The 13,567-nt window shown below is 43.8% G+C and overlaps 1 protein-coding gene across 1 annotated transcript in view; it reads left to right on the top strand.

Annotated features, from left to right (window-relative positions):
- Positions 1-13,567, top strand: part of LOC139262994 (prenylcysteine oxidase-like) — an 80,478-nt gene that overhangs the window by 21,992 nt on the left and 44,919 nt on the right. The window contains exons 3-4 of the mRNA XM_070878424.1: positions 5,566-5,740; positions 8,713-8,924. Coding sequence (XP_070734525.1) covers positions 5,566-5,740; positions 8,713-8,924 — 387 coding nt within the window. The remainder of the gene's footprint in view (positions 1-5,565; positions 5,741-8,712; positions 8,925-13,567) is intronic.

Raw genomic sequence — 13,567 nt, 5'->3', positions numbered from 1 at the left:
AATGTGGAGAATTGCGATTTCTAAGATAGTCCGTTCTCCACCAGTTGCTCCTAAAAATCAGGCGCAAATCATGTGGAAACTTGGGCCCAAAAAGGGGGTGGTAATGGGGCAGCTGAGTATTTTCAGCATTTTCTCTTTTTATTTCAGATTTCCTGCATCCGTAGTATTTTGCTTTTGTGTTGTTTATGGGAGTTGACTCACAATGCCTTATATGGATTTGTAAGGTAGCAGGATCTGGGGGAGTAACAACAGGACCCCCTTGTCTTTAGCAGGTGGACCTTTTGAATCTATCTGAAGCCCAACCAAATTTAATAGAACACGAAGTGAATTTGGTTCAAATTGTAAGCTGTTTTATTCCACAGTAAGATGAAATGCACAGAGCAATAGGTACGATAAGAGATGCTTAGTTTAGTTATTACAACCTATATTCATGTAATGCCACAAGAACATGCGGACTACACAACAGTGGTGGATTGTCTTACTTAAATCTAGTGTCTGGGGGAAGCAACTTCGACTATCGTACAAACCCCTTTTCTTCAGGTGCCTTTTTTACACTTATGTGGAAATACATTGGCTGTAATTTTTCCCTAAAGGTTTTGGAGCGTGAGAGGGAGTTAAAATGTCAAAAATGGGATTCCTGACCTGATCCCGCCTCCAACCCGCTCACTTACAGCTTTGTCAGAGGCGGGACAGGACGCAGGCGATCAACCCACTCCCAGGGGGGGTTCCCTCAATTTAACTATTGTAATGAAGCTGGCAGCCTCTTCCCCATCCATTCTGTGTTTAACTGCCTGTGGACGGGTTTCACACAATTTGTGAAACTCAGCAGTTAAAGAGGACTGCTGCATCCAGGAGGTAAGTGGCTTAATACCTACCTCCTGGATGCAGGGTTCCTGCCTACCCACCCTCTGCGATCGGAGACACCCTCGCCACTCCACAGCCGCAATCCCTGGCCGACGCACCGCTCCCCCCCCGCCCCCCCCCCAATGCTATCTCTGATCAATTTTCCTCGTCCCCCGATATATCTGGCCAACCCACCCTGATTATGGTCAACGCTGGAAATACTCAGCAGGTCAGGCAGCATCTGTGGAGAGAGAAATAGAGTTAACATTTCAGGTCGGTGACCTTTAATCAGAACTGGAGAATTTTCTAGTTCTGAAGAAAGGTCATCGACCTGAAACGTTAACTGTGTTTCTTTCGCCACAGATGCTGCCTGATGATCTGAGTATTTACAGCATTTTTAAATTTTTATTTCATCATTTCCTTCAGCCTTCAGCTGCCAAGGATCTAAGGTCTGGAATTCCTACCCTAAATCTCTCCATCTCTCTATCTCTCTTTCCTCCTTTTAAGGCACTCCTTAAAACCTACCTCTGACCAAGCTTTTGGTCATCGGCCCTAAGTTGCTCAGTGTCAATTTAAAAAAAAAACACTCCTGTGAAGCGCCTTCGGATGTTTTAGTACGTCAAAGGCGCTATATAAATACAAATTGTTCTCAACTGGATAAGACATGAGATTAATTATGGCAATTGCCTCCAATTTTTACTCCATGGTTTGCTTGGCTCAGGGTGAAAGTGTTTAATGCATTCTCTCCAAATTGTATTCAATACTGCCCATGGTGAAGCTCCTATAAAATGACTTCATGACATTGATTTATCCCTGGTTATAACTGAAATTCTGAGCCTGGTTGTTGACATCATCCCGCTGTGAATCTCTGGCTTTGTATTTCAAATCTGTATCAAGGTCAGGGAAATGGAGCTTTTATTCTGATATAGGATGGGAATATGTAACTCTGCGCTTTTTATACTAGCCGTTTTAAATGTAGCAGCAGTATAAGAATTTAGACACCTCTTTTGTTGCGATGCAGTCCTTATGTGGAGATCCATGCGGCGAATATATAAAGGACAATATGCCATACCAGCACTTTTCATTTGCATAGGAATTGAAGATTTTTTTTATCAACAACGGTACAAAGAAACTGAGATTTAGATTACAGTACCGAAAATAACTTGGAAATTCTGTACAGTGCTGTCTTAGATCCACCGACTAGCAAACAATCTGTTTTTTAATATAAAGCTGCAACATATTTTATTTAAATTGTTTGCTCCAAACACCAAGCCTTTTTCATATACAAATCACCCACTACACAATACAGCTGTAATAGATTTTTACAGGAAATACTTTGTTGCGATCAAGGGACAACTATGGTGCAGACGTTTTTAATGAGGAGTTTTGGTGATGGAGGCAGTACTTTATAAATTACTTTTCTTTCTCTAACAAATAAAGGCTGTCAGCGAAGATTGTTAAATACAATGTACTCCCCCCTTTCCCACAGAAGATGCGAGGCTTGCTTTTTTTCCATCAATTTCTCACTCCTTCCCCATTTCCTATCCTGTAAACCTTGACTCCTTGCTGCTTTGAATTCAGAGGTAGCCAGTTGCCCTTTAGGATCTTGTTTAAGTGCCCATTATTATGCATGGGCCGAGACCGTGAGCCTTCCATCCAAGCCCAGTCTTGCCTTGACTGGATGGATGCGAGTTGGGTGCGGGTGGAATCGGTGGTATTCGGGGAACCTGCTCCCAGCTGCAGCAATCTTCCGTGGTTGGGGTTTGTTAAGCCCGGCCTGCGGGTTTCCGGGCCAATTAACTGGAGGCGGGAGTGATGACATCATCTGATGACGTGTCATCAGCTGGTTTCCTTAAAGAGACTTTGCTGGAGAACCAAAAGTACCTCCCTTCCTGGCTATACCTTCCACCACTTGCCCTGCCTAGATCGCATGGTGGCGGTGTGGCTCTCATCATCAAATCACACCCTAGTCTGTCCCCCCTACTCCTCCGGCACTTTCTCTTTTGAACATCTCACCTTATTCCACTCCTCTTCCTCTCATTTAAAATTCTCGTTCTCTACCGCCCACCCAAGTATGATTAAAAACTTTATCACTGATATATCCTCACTGCTTTCCTCCCTCAGCCTATGCACCGAGTGACTTCTGATCTTCGATGACTTCAATCTCCATCTCAATTCATCATGCTCTCTCTTTTCTGAGTTCTCCTTCCTGTCCTCCCTTAATCTCACCGTCCATGTAAATTCCTCTACCCATATTCACGGCCATCCCCTTGACCTTGCCATCTCTCGTGGCCTTGCTATTCCAACCGTGTCAATTAAAGAAAAGGCCATCTCTGACCATTTTCTCGTATTGCTCTCAACCCACATCCCCCTTCCCCAATCCAAACCTACTTCCTTCTGCTTCCGTAACCCTGGAAAAAAACACTCTCCAAACTCTCTTGCAACTACATTAAAAACTCCAAACTGTCCAACCTTTAGCGCTCCTTTCACAATTACATTTCTGCAGCCACTGATCTGCTCAACCACACCCTCACCACCACATTTGATGCCCTAGTCCTTATTGAACCCATTATTCTCTCCCACCCTAGCCATTCCCCCGGTTCAGCCATCATGTTCGCTCCCTCAAGTCCAAATGGCACAGACTTGAACGGATGTGACAGACAACTGGTTTAGCCATTCACCGCCAGATCTGGCTCGACCACACAAGGCATCATCAGGTCCAACTCTTGCCTACAAAAACTGCTCACTATTCCAGGATCATTCTGGAATGCAAAGATAACCGCCGGCTACTATTCTCTACTGCTAACCGTCTTCTTAAACCCATCTTCCCTGTCTCCACCATCCTCAACTCCAACAACAAGTGTGAGGAGCTCATGGACTTCTTTGTCTCAAAGATTGAGACAATCCGATCAGCTGCCTCTGCGAGCTCCCTTCCTTCCCCTCGCCCACCGGGCCAAACTTCATCTGAGGCTCCCACCTGCTCTAGCCCTAAACTCACATCTTTCTCTAGTTTTTCTTTGATCTCCCCTCTTGACCTCTCCACGTTCATCTTGTCCATGGGACCCACTTCTTGCTCCCTTTTAACTATTCCCACTAAACTGCTGACCACCCAACTTCCTTTTTGTGGCTCCCATGTTAGCCGACATTGTTAACGGTTCTCTCTCCTCAGGTACTGTTCCGCTCTCCTCAAAAAATAACAACCCTTGACCCCACTGTGCTTGCTAGCTTTCACCCCATCTCCAACCTCCCTTTCCTGTCCAAAGTACTTGAACATGTTGTCGCCTCCCAAATCCGTGACCATCTTTCCGGTTTGAATCCCTCAATCTGGTTTTTGCCCTTGCCGCAGTACCAAAACGGCTCATCAAAATCACAAATGACATCCTTGTGACTGATACAAAGGTAAACTATCCCTCCTCGTCCTCCTGGATCTGTCTGTAGCCTTTGACACAGTTCTTCAATGCCTCTCCACCATCGTCTTGCTGGGTGGGACTGCACTCATCTGGTTCCATTCTTATCTATCTAATCAGAGCCAGCAAATCTTCTGCAATGGCTTCTCTGCCCACACCCGCATCGTTACCTCTGGTGTCTTCCAGTGATCTATCCTTGGCTCCCTCCAATTTCTCATCTATAGGCTGCCCCTTGGTGATATCATCCGCAAACATGGAGTCAGTTTCCACATGTACGCTGACGACACCCAGCTCTACCTCACCATCACTTCTCTCGACCCCTCCTTGGTCTCTAAATTGTCAGATTGCTTGACCGACATCCAGTACTGGATGAGCAGAAATTTTCTCCAGTTAAATATTGGGACGACCGAAGCCACTGTTTTTGGTCCCTGCTGCAAACTGCGTTCCCTAACCACTGACTCCATCCCTCTCCCTAGCATCTATCTGATGCTGAACCAGACTGTTAGCAGCCTAGGCATCATATTTGAACCTGAAATGAGTTTCTGACCACACAGCCGCGGCATAACTAAAACCGCCTTTTTCCACCTCTAACATTGCCCGTCTCCACCCCTGTCTCAGCTCTTCTGCTGCTGAATCCCTCATCCATGCGTTTGTTACCTCTAGACTTGACTACTCCAGCTCACTCCTGGCTGGCCTTCCACAGTCTACACTACGTAAACTTGAAGTCATCCAAAACTCAGCAGCCCGTGTCTTAACTCGCACCAAGTCACGATCACCCATCACCCCTGTGCTTGCTGACCAACATTGGCTCTTGGTTAAACAATGCCTCGATTACAAAATTCTCATCCTTGTTTACAAATCCCTCCATGGCCTGGTCTCTCCCTATCTCTCTAATCTATTTCAGCCTCATAACCCCACGAGATATCTGCGCTCCTCATATTCTGCCTTCTTGAGCATCCCTCATTATAACTGCTCAACCATCAGTGGCCGTGCCTTCAGCTGTTTGGGCCCTAAGGTCTGAAACTCCCTCCCTAAACCTCTCCGCCTCTCTACCTCTCTTTCCTCCTTTAAGATGCTCCTTAAAATCTACCTTTTTACCAAGCTTTTGGTCATTTGCTGTAATTTCTTGTGGCTCGGTGTCAAATTTATCTGTTGTCTCATAACACTGCTTTGAAGCGCCTTGGGACATTTTACTACGTTAAAGACGCTATATAAATAAAAGTTATGATTCAACAAGGTTGATTTTAAAATATCCAAGTTATTGTAACTAGCAATTTTTAATTTATTAGTCTTCCCCTCTCTATCTCTGTCCTAGGTCTGAAGCACAGAAAAGGTGTCCCAGAGAAAGTGGCAATCTTCAATGGGGAGCAGTTTGTGTTTGAAGAGACTGACTGGTACCTCCAGGATCTGTTTAAAATGTGGTGGCGGTATGGCTTTGGTTTACTACGCCTGCAGATGTGGGTGGAGGAGATACTGGAGAAGTTCATGAGGTACATTGTGCAATTCATATATTTTACAAATTGTTGCTTCAGTGTAACATTACTTAGAAAACCTACAGATCCTCAGTCAAGGGGCACTTTGAAACATGATCCTCCCCTCCCATTGTTACTGGAAAAGTAAAAGAAAGAACTTTCATTTATATAGTACCTTTCACAACCTCAGGATGTCCTAGAGTTGTAATGTGTGAAACCCAGCAGCCAATACAGCAATATCCCACAAATAGTGATGAAATAAATGTCCAGATCATCTGTTTTAGGTATTGATTGAGAGAGCACGCCCTTGCTCTTCCGCTAGTGCCTTGGGATCTTTCACGTCCATCTGAGTGGACAGATGGGGGCTCAGTTTAACGTCTTCTCTGATAGACGGCAGCTTGGACAGTGCAGCACTCCCTCAGTACTACACTGAAGTGTCAGCCTAAATAATGAGTTGAGTTGAGAACTATTTTCACCTGGGTGGTGGAGGGTCTAGCACTCAGTACCTGAAAGGGTGGTAGAGGTAGAAACCCTCATCTCATTTTAAAAAGTACTTGGATATACTCTTGAAGTGTTGTAACCTACAAGGTTACGTACCAAGAACTGGAAAGTGGGATTAGGCTGGATAGCTCTTTTTCGACTTGATGGGCCAAATGGCCTCCTTTTGTGCCATAAACTTCTATGATTCTATGAAATCTCTGGAGTGGGTCTTGAACCCATAACCTTCTGACCCCGACAAAAAATCTATCACAACCAAGGATGACACCTTCTAATGAATGTCAAAAAATTCTCTAAGAATGTGACGAAACCATTTTTATCAGCATGGAATCCGATCCCTTTGTTGTATAATGTTTCGGTTTTGGAATAAGGCTTTGTTCTGTATCATTGTATATCTGCAAATGTTTATTGCCAGCAGCCTTGGAGTCTGAACCAAATGAGAATGAGGTTCATGCATTGGGTCACTGACATGGGCAGAAACACGGGCAGCGAGTGCAAACCATGGTTAATTTTATTTGCCCATTGCAGCTTGGGGATTCTAAAGCCGTTTATTTGCAACGGAACAGTGACTTTGCAAAGTGTAATTCGAGCCATTCTAATTGCTGACTCCAGGCAGGAGAGAGCTCACTCTCTCAGGATGAGATCGCCCCCTACCCACCCAAGTTCCTGCCCCACCGCCCATCCCAGGGGGTGGATTGGAAGAACGTGATCAGTCTTGCATTTTATCTCTCCCTCTCTCCCTCTCTCTCCCTCCGATTTTTTTTTCTCTCCCACAGAAGGCTGCAAAAATGTTTGTGTAGATAATCTCAATGATGTTTTAGTCAAAAGTCCTGGAGATAATTCACAAGCCCTAGAAGCATGTCCAGTTCCAGGCTGGAGCAGCAATATTCGTGGTTCGTCCCCACTTCTGGCTTCCTTGTATGTCGCACTGCACACGTGCGACTGGGTCAAGGGCATATGCGGGGAAAGGGGGCGGAGTCCAAGACGCGCATGCGCAGAAGGATGCACAAGTACCTCAGCAGCACATTAGCAGCTCACTAATGCCATTGACTTTCATTCTGTACTGCTGGTTCTTGGCTTTGCAGTTGCAAGATATAGTGATGCAGAACAGCGTTATTTGTAAGCAAAACATGTTGGCCCCAAGAATTCAAAGTTGTTCCGGTGAACTCCCACCGTATGTTTGGCAGCAGTCCGCCAGAATGGCTGCTAACTCAGCTCGGTCGCAAATATGCCAAATCCCAGCCTTGTGGCAAAGTTTCCTGTGTGGCCCTGTGGTGGTGGAGCCTTCACCTACCTCAACAAGGCCATCAGCATAGAGCGGGGCTCCATAGGTTGGCTTTCCCTGCCGCTAGGCCCTTAGTCGAATCCTGTTGTATGATCAGTGCAGGCACACCTGGTTGCATCAGACATTTTCTGGCTGAGACAAATGTGGAGCCCATCTGAGGGTCCAGGAGGGGCAAGAAACGTTTGACGGAGAAGTTTTAAGAGGACTCCTTTGTAAGGGAGCTGCTTAGGGCACTCGGACTGCTCTAACCTCTCCTCACACCCCCACCCCCCCCCCCCTCTCCAGGTAGGCCAGCTACCACGAGCGATCCAGGGGTCTTTGGTGGGGTAGGGGGTGGCATGCAGGTGTGACAGCAAACTCTGCATGCCACCCCCTTCACAAACGTCAGCAGAGTCGGTGATGAAGTTCCCAGGTGGTCACGATCCAGCAGAACTGCCAGAATTGTGTTATTTTCTAAGTGGTTGTCATCTTTATATTAAGAAAACTATTTCCTGAATAGTTTGAGATATTATTTTTGGTGCCTTGCTAAAACAGACTTTTAAAGCACAGTTTAAGTTAGTTCACTGTTCTATCACACTGTGCCACAGGACATGGGCTTTAACACACAATTGGTAAGATCCTGAATTCGCCTATGTGAGGGAGGTGCCAAATGGAGACTAGGTACTTCTGCAGAGTGATGAAAGAGGAATTAGTTACTCAAGGATTAGTCAAAAGTGTCAAGTCATTATTGGGGAAGTAACCTCGGCATCTCACCGTGGCCATTTCTTTCCCCATCTCCCCCCCCTTCCTCCACCTAAATGTCCTGAAGGCAGTGGATGCTGGTTGCCTCTCTCAGTTCCTCACTCAAAAGGCCATTCTTCACTTGTAAGCTGATAGTTTGTGTTGGTAGGCTGTTGAACAATGGAAGGTATCACAGTTGAGCTCCGTACTGTTTAGACACTTGATACAAAAATGGCTTCTTTCTCACTGGCGTGGGGAAATCCGGCCAATGGCATCTACTGAAATAATTGTTGTAAATGCATTTTAGAAATGCCGATTGGGCATCTCTGGACAGCTGATGAACAGAACTCGTAGTGATTTCTTTTAAATGATTGTACATTAGTTCCTTTATTGCATTACAATCAATAAGTCACAATTATCTCAACATGTGTAAAAAGGAGTGGTGCTTAAAACAAGTGTTTAACCCTGTGGTATTATTGTGGGACAGAATCTACAAGTACCAGGCACATGGCTACGCGTTCAGTACTGTGGAGGAGATGCTGCAGTCATTGGGTGGGGAGCGTTTCATTAACATGACACGGCGATCTGTGGCAGAGACTCTGCAGGAACTGGGAGTCTCGCAGCGCTTCATTGATGAAATAGTCACTGCTGTTATGAGAACGAACTACGGCCAATCAGCAACTATTCCTGCATTTGTTGGTATGTATCCCTTTGGGCCTGGTTAATCAGCATATAATAAATATGTATAGAAGATGCATAATTACAAGGGAATAATCACTGGGCATTGTGGTAATTTAAAAAAAAAACTTTTGGCTGCCTTAATAATTTTAATAATCTGATTGCTCGGTAAATCAATAGTTACTGCACATTAGATTCCTTACTAAGAGCGAATGTCTCATTTCACAATTGGGCATCCATAAAAGGAGAGGTGTTTAACTCTGGTACAATTGCACAATGGGATCGACTGGACTGTGATGTGCTGTACGGCCAGAGAAGAGATGATAAAATTTGAGTTTAATTCTGGCATAGCATTGGCAGCTTTCTGGCACCTTGCCTGTTTTATAATGCACATACTATTTGCATTTCGGACTTTGGATTTATGCCTGTAACAATCGGCAGCAACATTTTCCTGCAAGTTTCTTCTTTACAAACTGAGTTTGGTACAGCTGGATACAGTTCATGCTTGTCCTCTCTGAGATAAGCAGTTATTTCCCATGATATTCTCAGCAGATCATTCTGCTAGAAAGATAATATTGGCAGGTCTCGCTGAGTTCAGCCAATCTCCAAGATGTGTCTGTGCATTTAGTGTTTCTCCTTACTACAGGTTAAATTGAAATAAGAAAAGGATGAAATGTAGTGTCCAAAAAAAAAACACATTGCCGCCTTCCATCAACATCACCTCTCCTCCCCCCCCCCCCCCCCTTGGGTCCATCCCACGACTGAGGTAAGTTATACATCATGCACCTGTTGCATGGCTCTCTCGTGTGGGTATGAACAGAGGAAATAGATTTTTCTTAAAACCAAAAGAAAGCTGCACATTTGCATGAGTGTGAAATGTTGCAGTTCAAGAACATTTTTAAGACCGTTACCATCTGTGTTTGTGTAACGCATACACAAACACATACGCCAAGCAACAGTATATAATGTAAAACGACTTTGAATTTGAGAATTGCTTGTGGGTAACTAAGGTTACAGTAACTAACAATGTTGCATCTTTGGCTGGATGAGCTGTAATTTGTCACAGTGCTGCTAAAAATAACACATCCTGGTGGCATACCAAGCTTGAGTCATTGCTAGTTGGCTCAGCTTACTTGAGGCAGTTGACACAAGTAACGTATTTTTAACAAGGAATACTTGTGAACCAAATGCATGATAGAATGCCAGCAATGTTGGAAAATGATTTACAGTTGACTTCAAATGGACAATGGACCATTTCATATAATATATATATATATATTTATATATATTTCTCTTTTTTTAGCTGAAGTGAGGCACATACATGGTTTGTTTTTGCCATTTAATTCTATGGTTAATGGGTGATAAATCAGCAGATATTAATGCAGTGAAACAAATGGTCAACAGATGCAAATCCCACGAGGTAAAATTTCTACATTGGTCTGTGCGCATTCAGTACTAACCACTCGTGATTGTAATTTGCTATCAAATGGGCTCAGTGTTCCTGCCTTGTGCGATTGCTACAGTTTTCAATTTCTAATGATCTGTTTATACATTTAGTTTGAAAGTGGCACCATGGAAGTGGGAGAAACTAATTCAGTTCTTTATCCTCTCCCTCACTCCCATGTTGCTGTGTTCATAATCTTTCAAATTTATTAACAAAATATATATATTTTTTTTTAAAAAGGTGAAATTAATTCTAAAACTTGTTTGCTCTCAAATTTTGTCAACACTGTTCTCTGTTGAAAACAGTTCATAAGCAAGCTGTTCCCAGGCTTCTGCCAATACCACTAAGCAATTGGTCTCTACTGAATGGCCAGAGTATAAATTCAGCCTGCCCTCATCCTCCCCATGGCTGGTCTCATTCCCACCCTGCTTCCCTGCATGATAGTGAGATTGTAAGCTCTGAGAAAGATGCTCTCCATTCATCACTTTTTGGTGCTCTATAGACCATGAATTTTCCAGTTTTGTTTTTTGTTTGGTCCTTTTGTCCTTGCCTGTTTTTAATATGGTCTTTGGAGTAAACTATGGCAGTATTTATTTAGCAAACTACTGTTCCCATACTTATTTCTGATTTGGTTAAGTTTAGTTTAGGAGCAGTACACACACACATGTCTGAAAGTGTGCAGGCATGTATGGGTCAAATACTGTTGATCAATGGTGGGAGGGTGGTCTTGTGTATTGAGACCATTTTATTTTGTGAACTGCATGTTCTTCCTGCAGAATCATTTTCAACAGAGAAGGAACTTGTGTCTAATTCTCTCTCTCCTGGATGTTTAGCCCCTTCCAGTTCTCCTCGGTACTTTCATTGTTTCTGCTCCTTCACTAGAACTGAGGGGAAACCCCCCAGATTTCTGGTTCTGCCTCCTGCACAAGAACAAATGGGGAATGGAAAGGGTCAGCGCTGGCTGATCTTCCGTCTAGCCAGCCTTTGTCCACCTAGTAACGTATATCTGTCAGTAAACTGGGAAAATCAAAAGAAATGCCTTTATGGTCTGCCTGGCTCGCCCTCTTGGGGTCAGATGTGGGTCACACTGACCTGTCAATCAAGCTTACCTAGTACTTCATTTGTACTAACAAATGAGAGTTGAACAAATGTGATTTAGCTCCCATTTGTCACTCTTGAGTAGCAGGATTTAATTTTTTTTTTAACCAAAAATCCATTATATCTGTCCGGTTTCCAAATATCACAACCAGTGATTCTCCTCTTCCCATCCCTCTGGTCTTCCCAGGCCATGGATGCATGTCCCATGGCTAACAGGGCAGACAGCCAATTTGCTCCCAGACTTCTGCCCATGTCACGCTGAACCAGCTGTCAGAAGATGCCTAACAGCAGCACCGGGTCAGCTATTGTTCAGATTCTTTCCATTTTCCTCTGCGATGCCTCCGTAAAAGGAACTAACTACACTGTGTGTGTGTGTGTATGTGTTGAAATTATGTTCCCAATTTCCACAGCACGACACATTAGTACATTAACCACGAAAGTCATGTGATACTATCCAATCCCACATTTGTGTGAAATCTGTTTTTAGTTCATTGGAAAATGTGTGTTAGTTCTCTTCCGCTGTACCTCCCTGGAAATGTTTTCTTGCACTTTGCTTAGATTTTTTTTTAAAGAGGAGGAGTAAAATTCTAAAAATTAAAATAGCACAAACATGCGCACTACACCTGTGAAGGTCTCTGATTACCAACAGTTTTACAAAGTACGATGCCCAGTGTGTTTCGAGGGGATGACAGTCCTACAGATCACGGGTAGTCTGAAAGCAGCAAGCACACTATTGCTACAGATCTTTATTTTCTCTTAATTAGGAGAATATTACAATTATTTCTAAATATAATGGCAGGATGGGTCAAGACAAGTAATAAGGGCATTCCCTGGGTGATTTATACGCAAGTATGCAGCCATTTTCCTGAACAGCTGAAAGCTGATTCAAGTATAACAGAAAATGTTGGAAATGCGCATCAGCCTATCAGCCTCTGTACAGAAATGGTAGCTTAACTTATTAGATGTAAACCATTCTGACAAAGGGTCTGTACTTTAAGACGTAAGCTATTCTTCTCTTTACAAATGCTAACGGACTTGCTGTTTAATCATTTCAGATTTATAACAAAAACAACTTGCATTTATATAGCGCCTTTTAAAGTAGTAAAACGTCCCAAGGTGCTTCACAGGAACATTATCAAACAGAGATATTGGGACAGGTGATAATAAGCCTGGTCAAAGAGGTAGTTTTTAAGGAGCAACTTAGAGAGAGAGAAAGAGGCAGGGAGGTTTAGAGAGCTACTCCTTTGCATTTCTCATTTGAATACTCTTGTTACCTGTACAAAATGGTAATTGGGTCCCAGCTAGAGTATTTTGTCCAATTCTGGGCACCACACTTTAGGAAGGATGTGAAGGCTTTGGAGAGAGTACAGAAGAGATTTACTAGAATGGTTCCAGGAATGAGGGATTATAGTTATGTGGATAAACTGGAGAAGCTGGGGTTGTTCTCCTTGGAGCAGAGAAGGCTAAGAAGAGATTTGATGGAGGCGTTTAAAATCTTGAAGGGTTCAGTAGAGTAAATATTAACGAGACTGTTTCCAATGGCTGAAGAGTCAATAACCACAGGGCATATATAAGGTGATTGTCAAAAGATCCAGAAGCAACATGAGGAAAAATTTTGTAATGCAACGAGTGGTTAGAATTTGGAATGTTTCTGGCTGCAGCAGCGATTAAATCTTACAGAAGGTTACTGCAGGGAATTTAATGGCCAGAGTGATCTCCTGGACTAGTTTTGATCGCCTAGATGGGACGGAGAGGAATTTCCCAGATTTTTTTCCCCAAATTGGCTGGGTTTTTATCTTTTTTTGCCCCTCCCAGGAGATCACATGGTTTTGGGTGGGGTTGGGTTTATAAGTTGTGATACACAAGGTAATTGCAATGGTGTGGGACAGGCTTGATGGACCAGATGGTCTTCACCTGTCCGTCATTGTTCGTGTGTATGGCACACACGGGCACAAGCAGGGATGTGGTCAGGAGGACCTGGGTACAGTGCCGCAAATGTTTCCATGATCTCAGTAGATCAGGAAGCGTTAGTACAAGCCACACTCAATCGCATCCTGTTGTGCCTCTCATCACATCCCATCACACTGCCTTCCCTACCCTACTCCTGTACATCCTTACTCAT

Source organism: Pristiophorus japonicus, chromosome 4 (assembly GCF_044704955.1).
Source record: "Pristiophorus japonicus isolate sPriJap1 chromosome 4, sPriJap1.hap1, whole genome shotgun sequence".
In the NCBI taxonomy this organism is placed as follows: Eukaryota; Metazoa; Chordata; class Chondrichthyes; family Pristiophoridae; genus Pristiophorus; species Pristiophorus japonicus.
The sequence above is the reverse complement of the archived record's forward strand: the minus strand, read 5'-3'. Positions and strand labels throughout refer to the sequence as shown.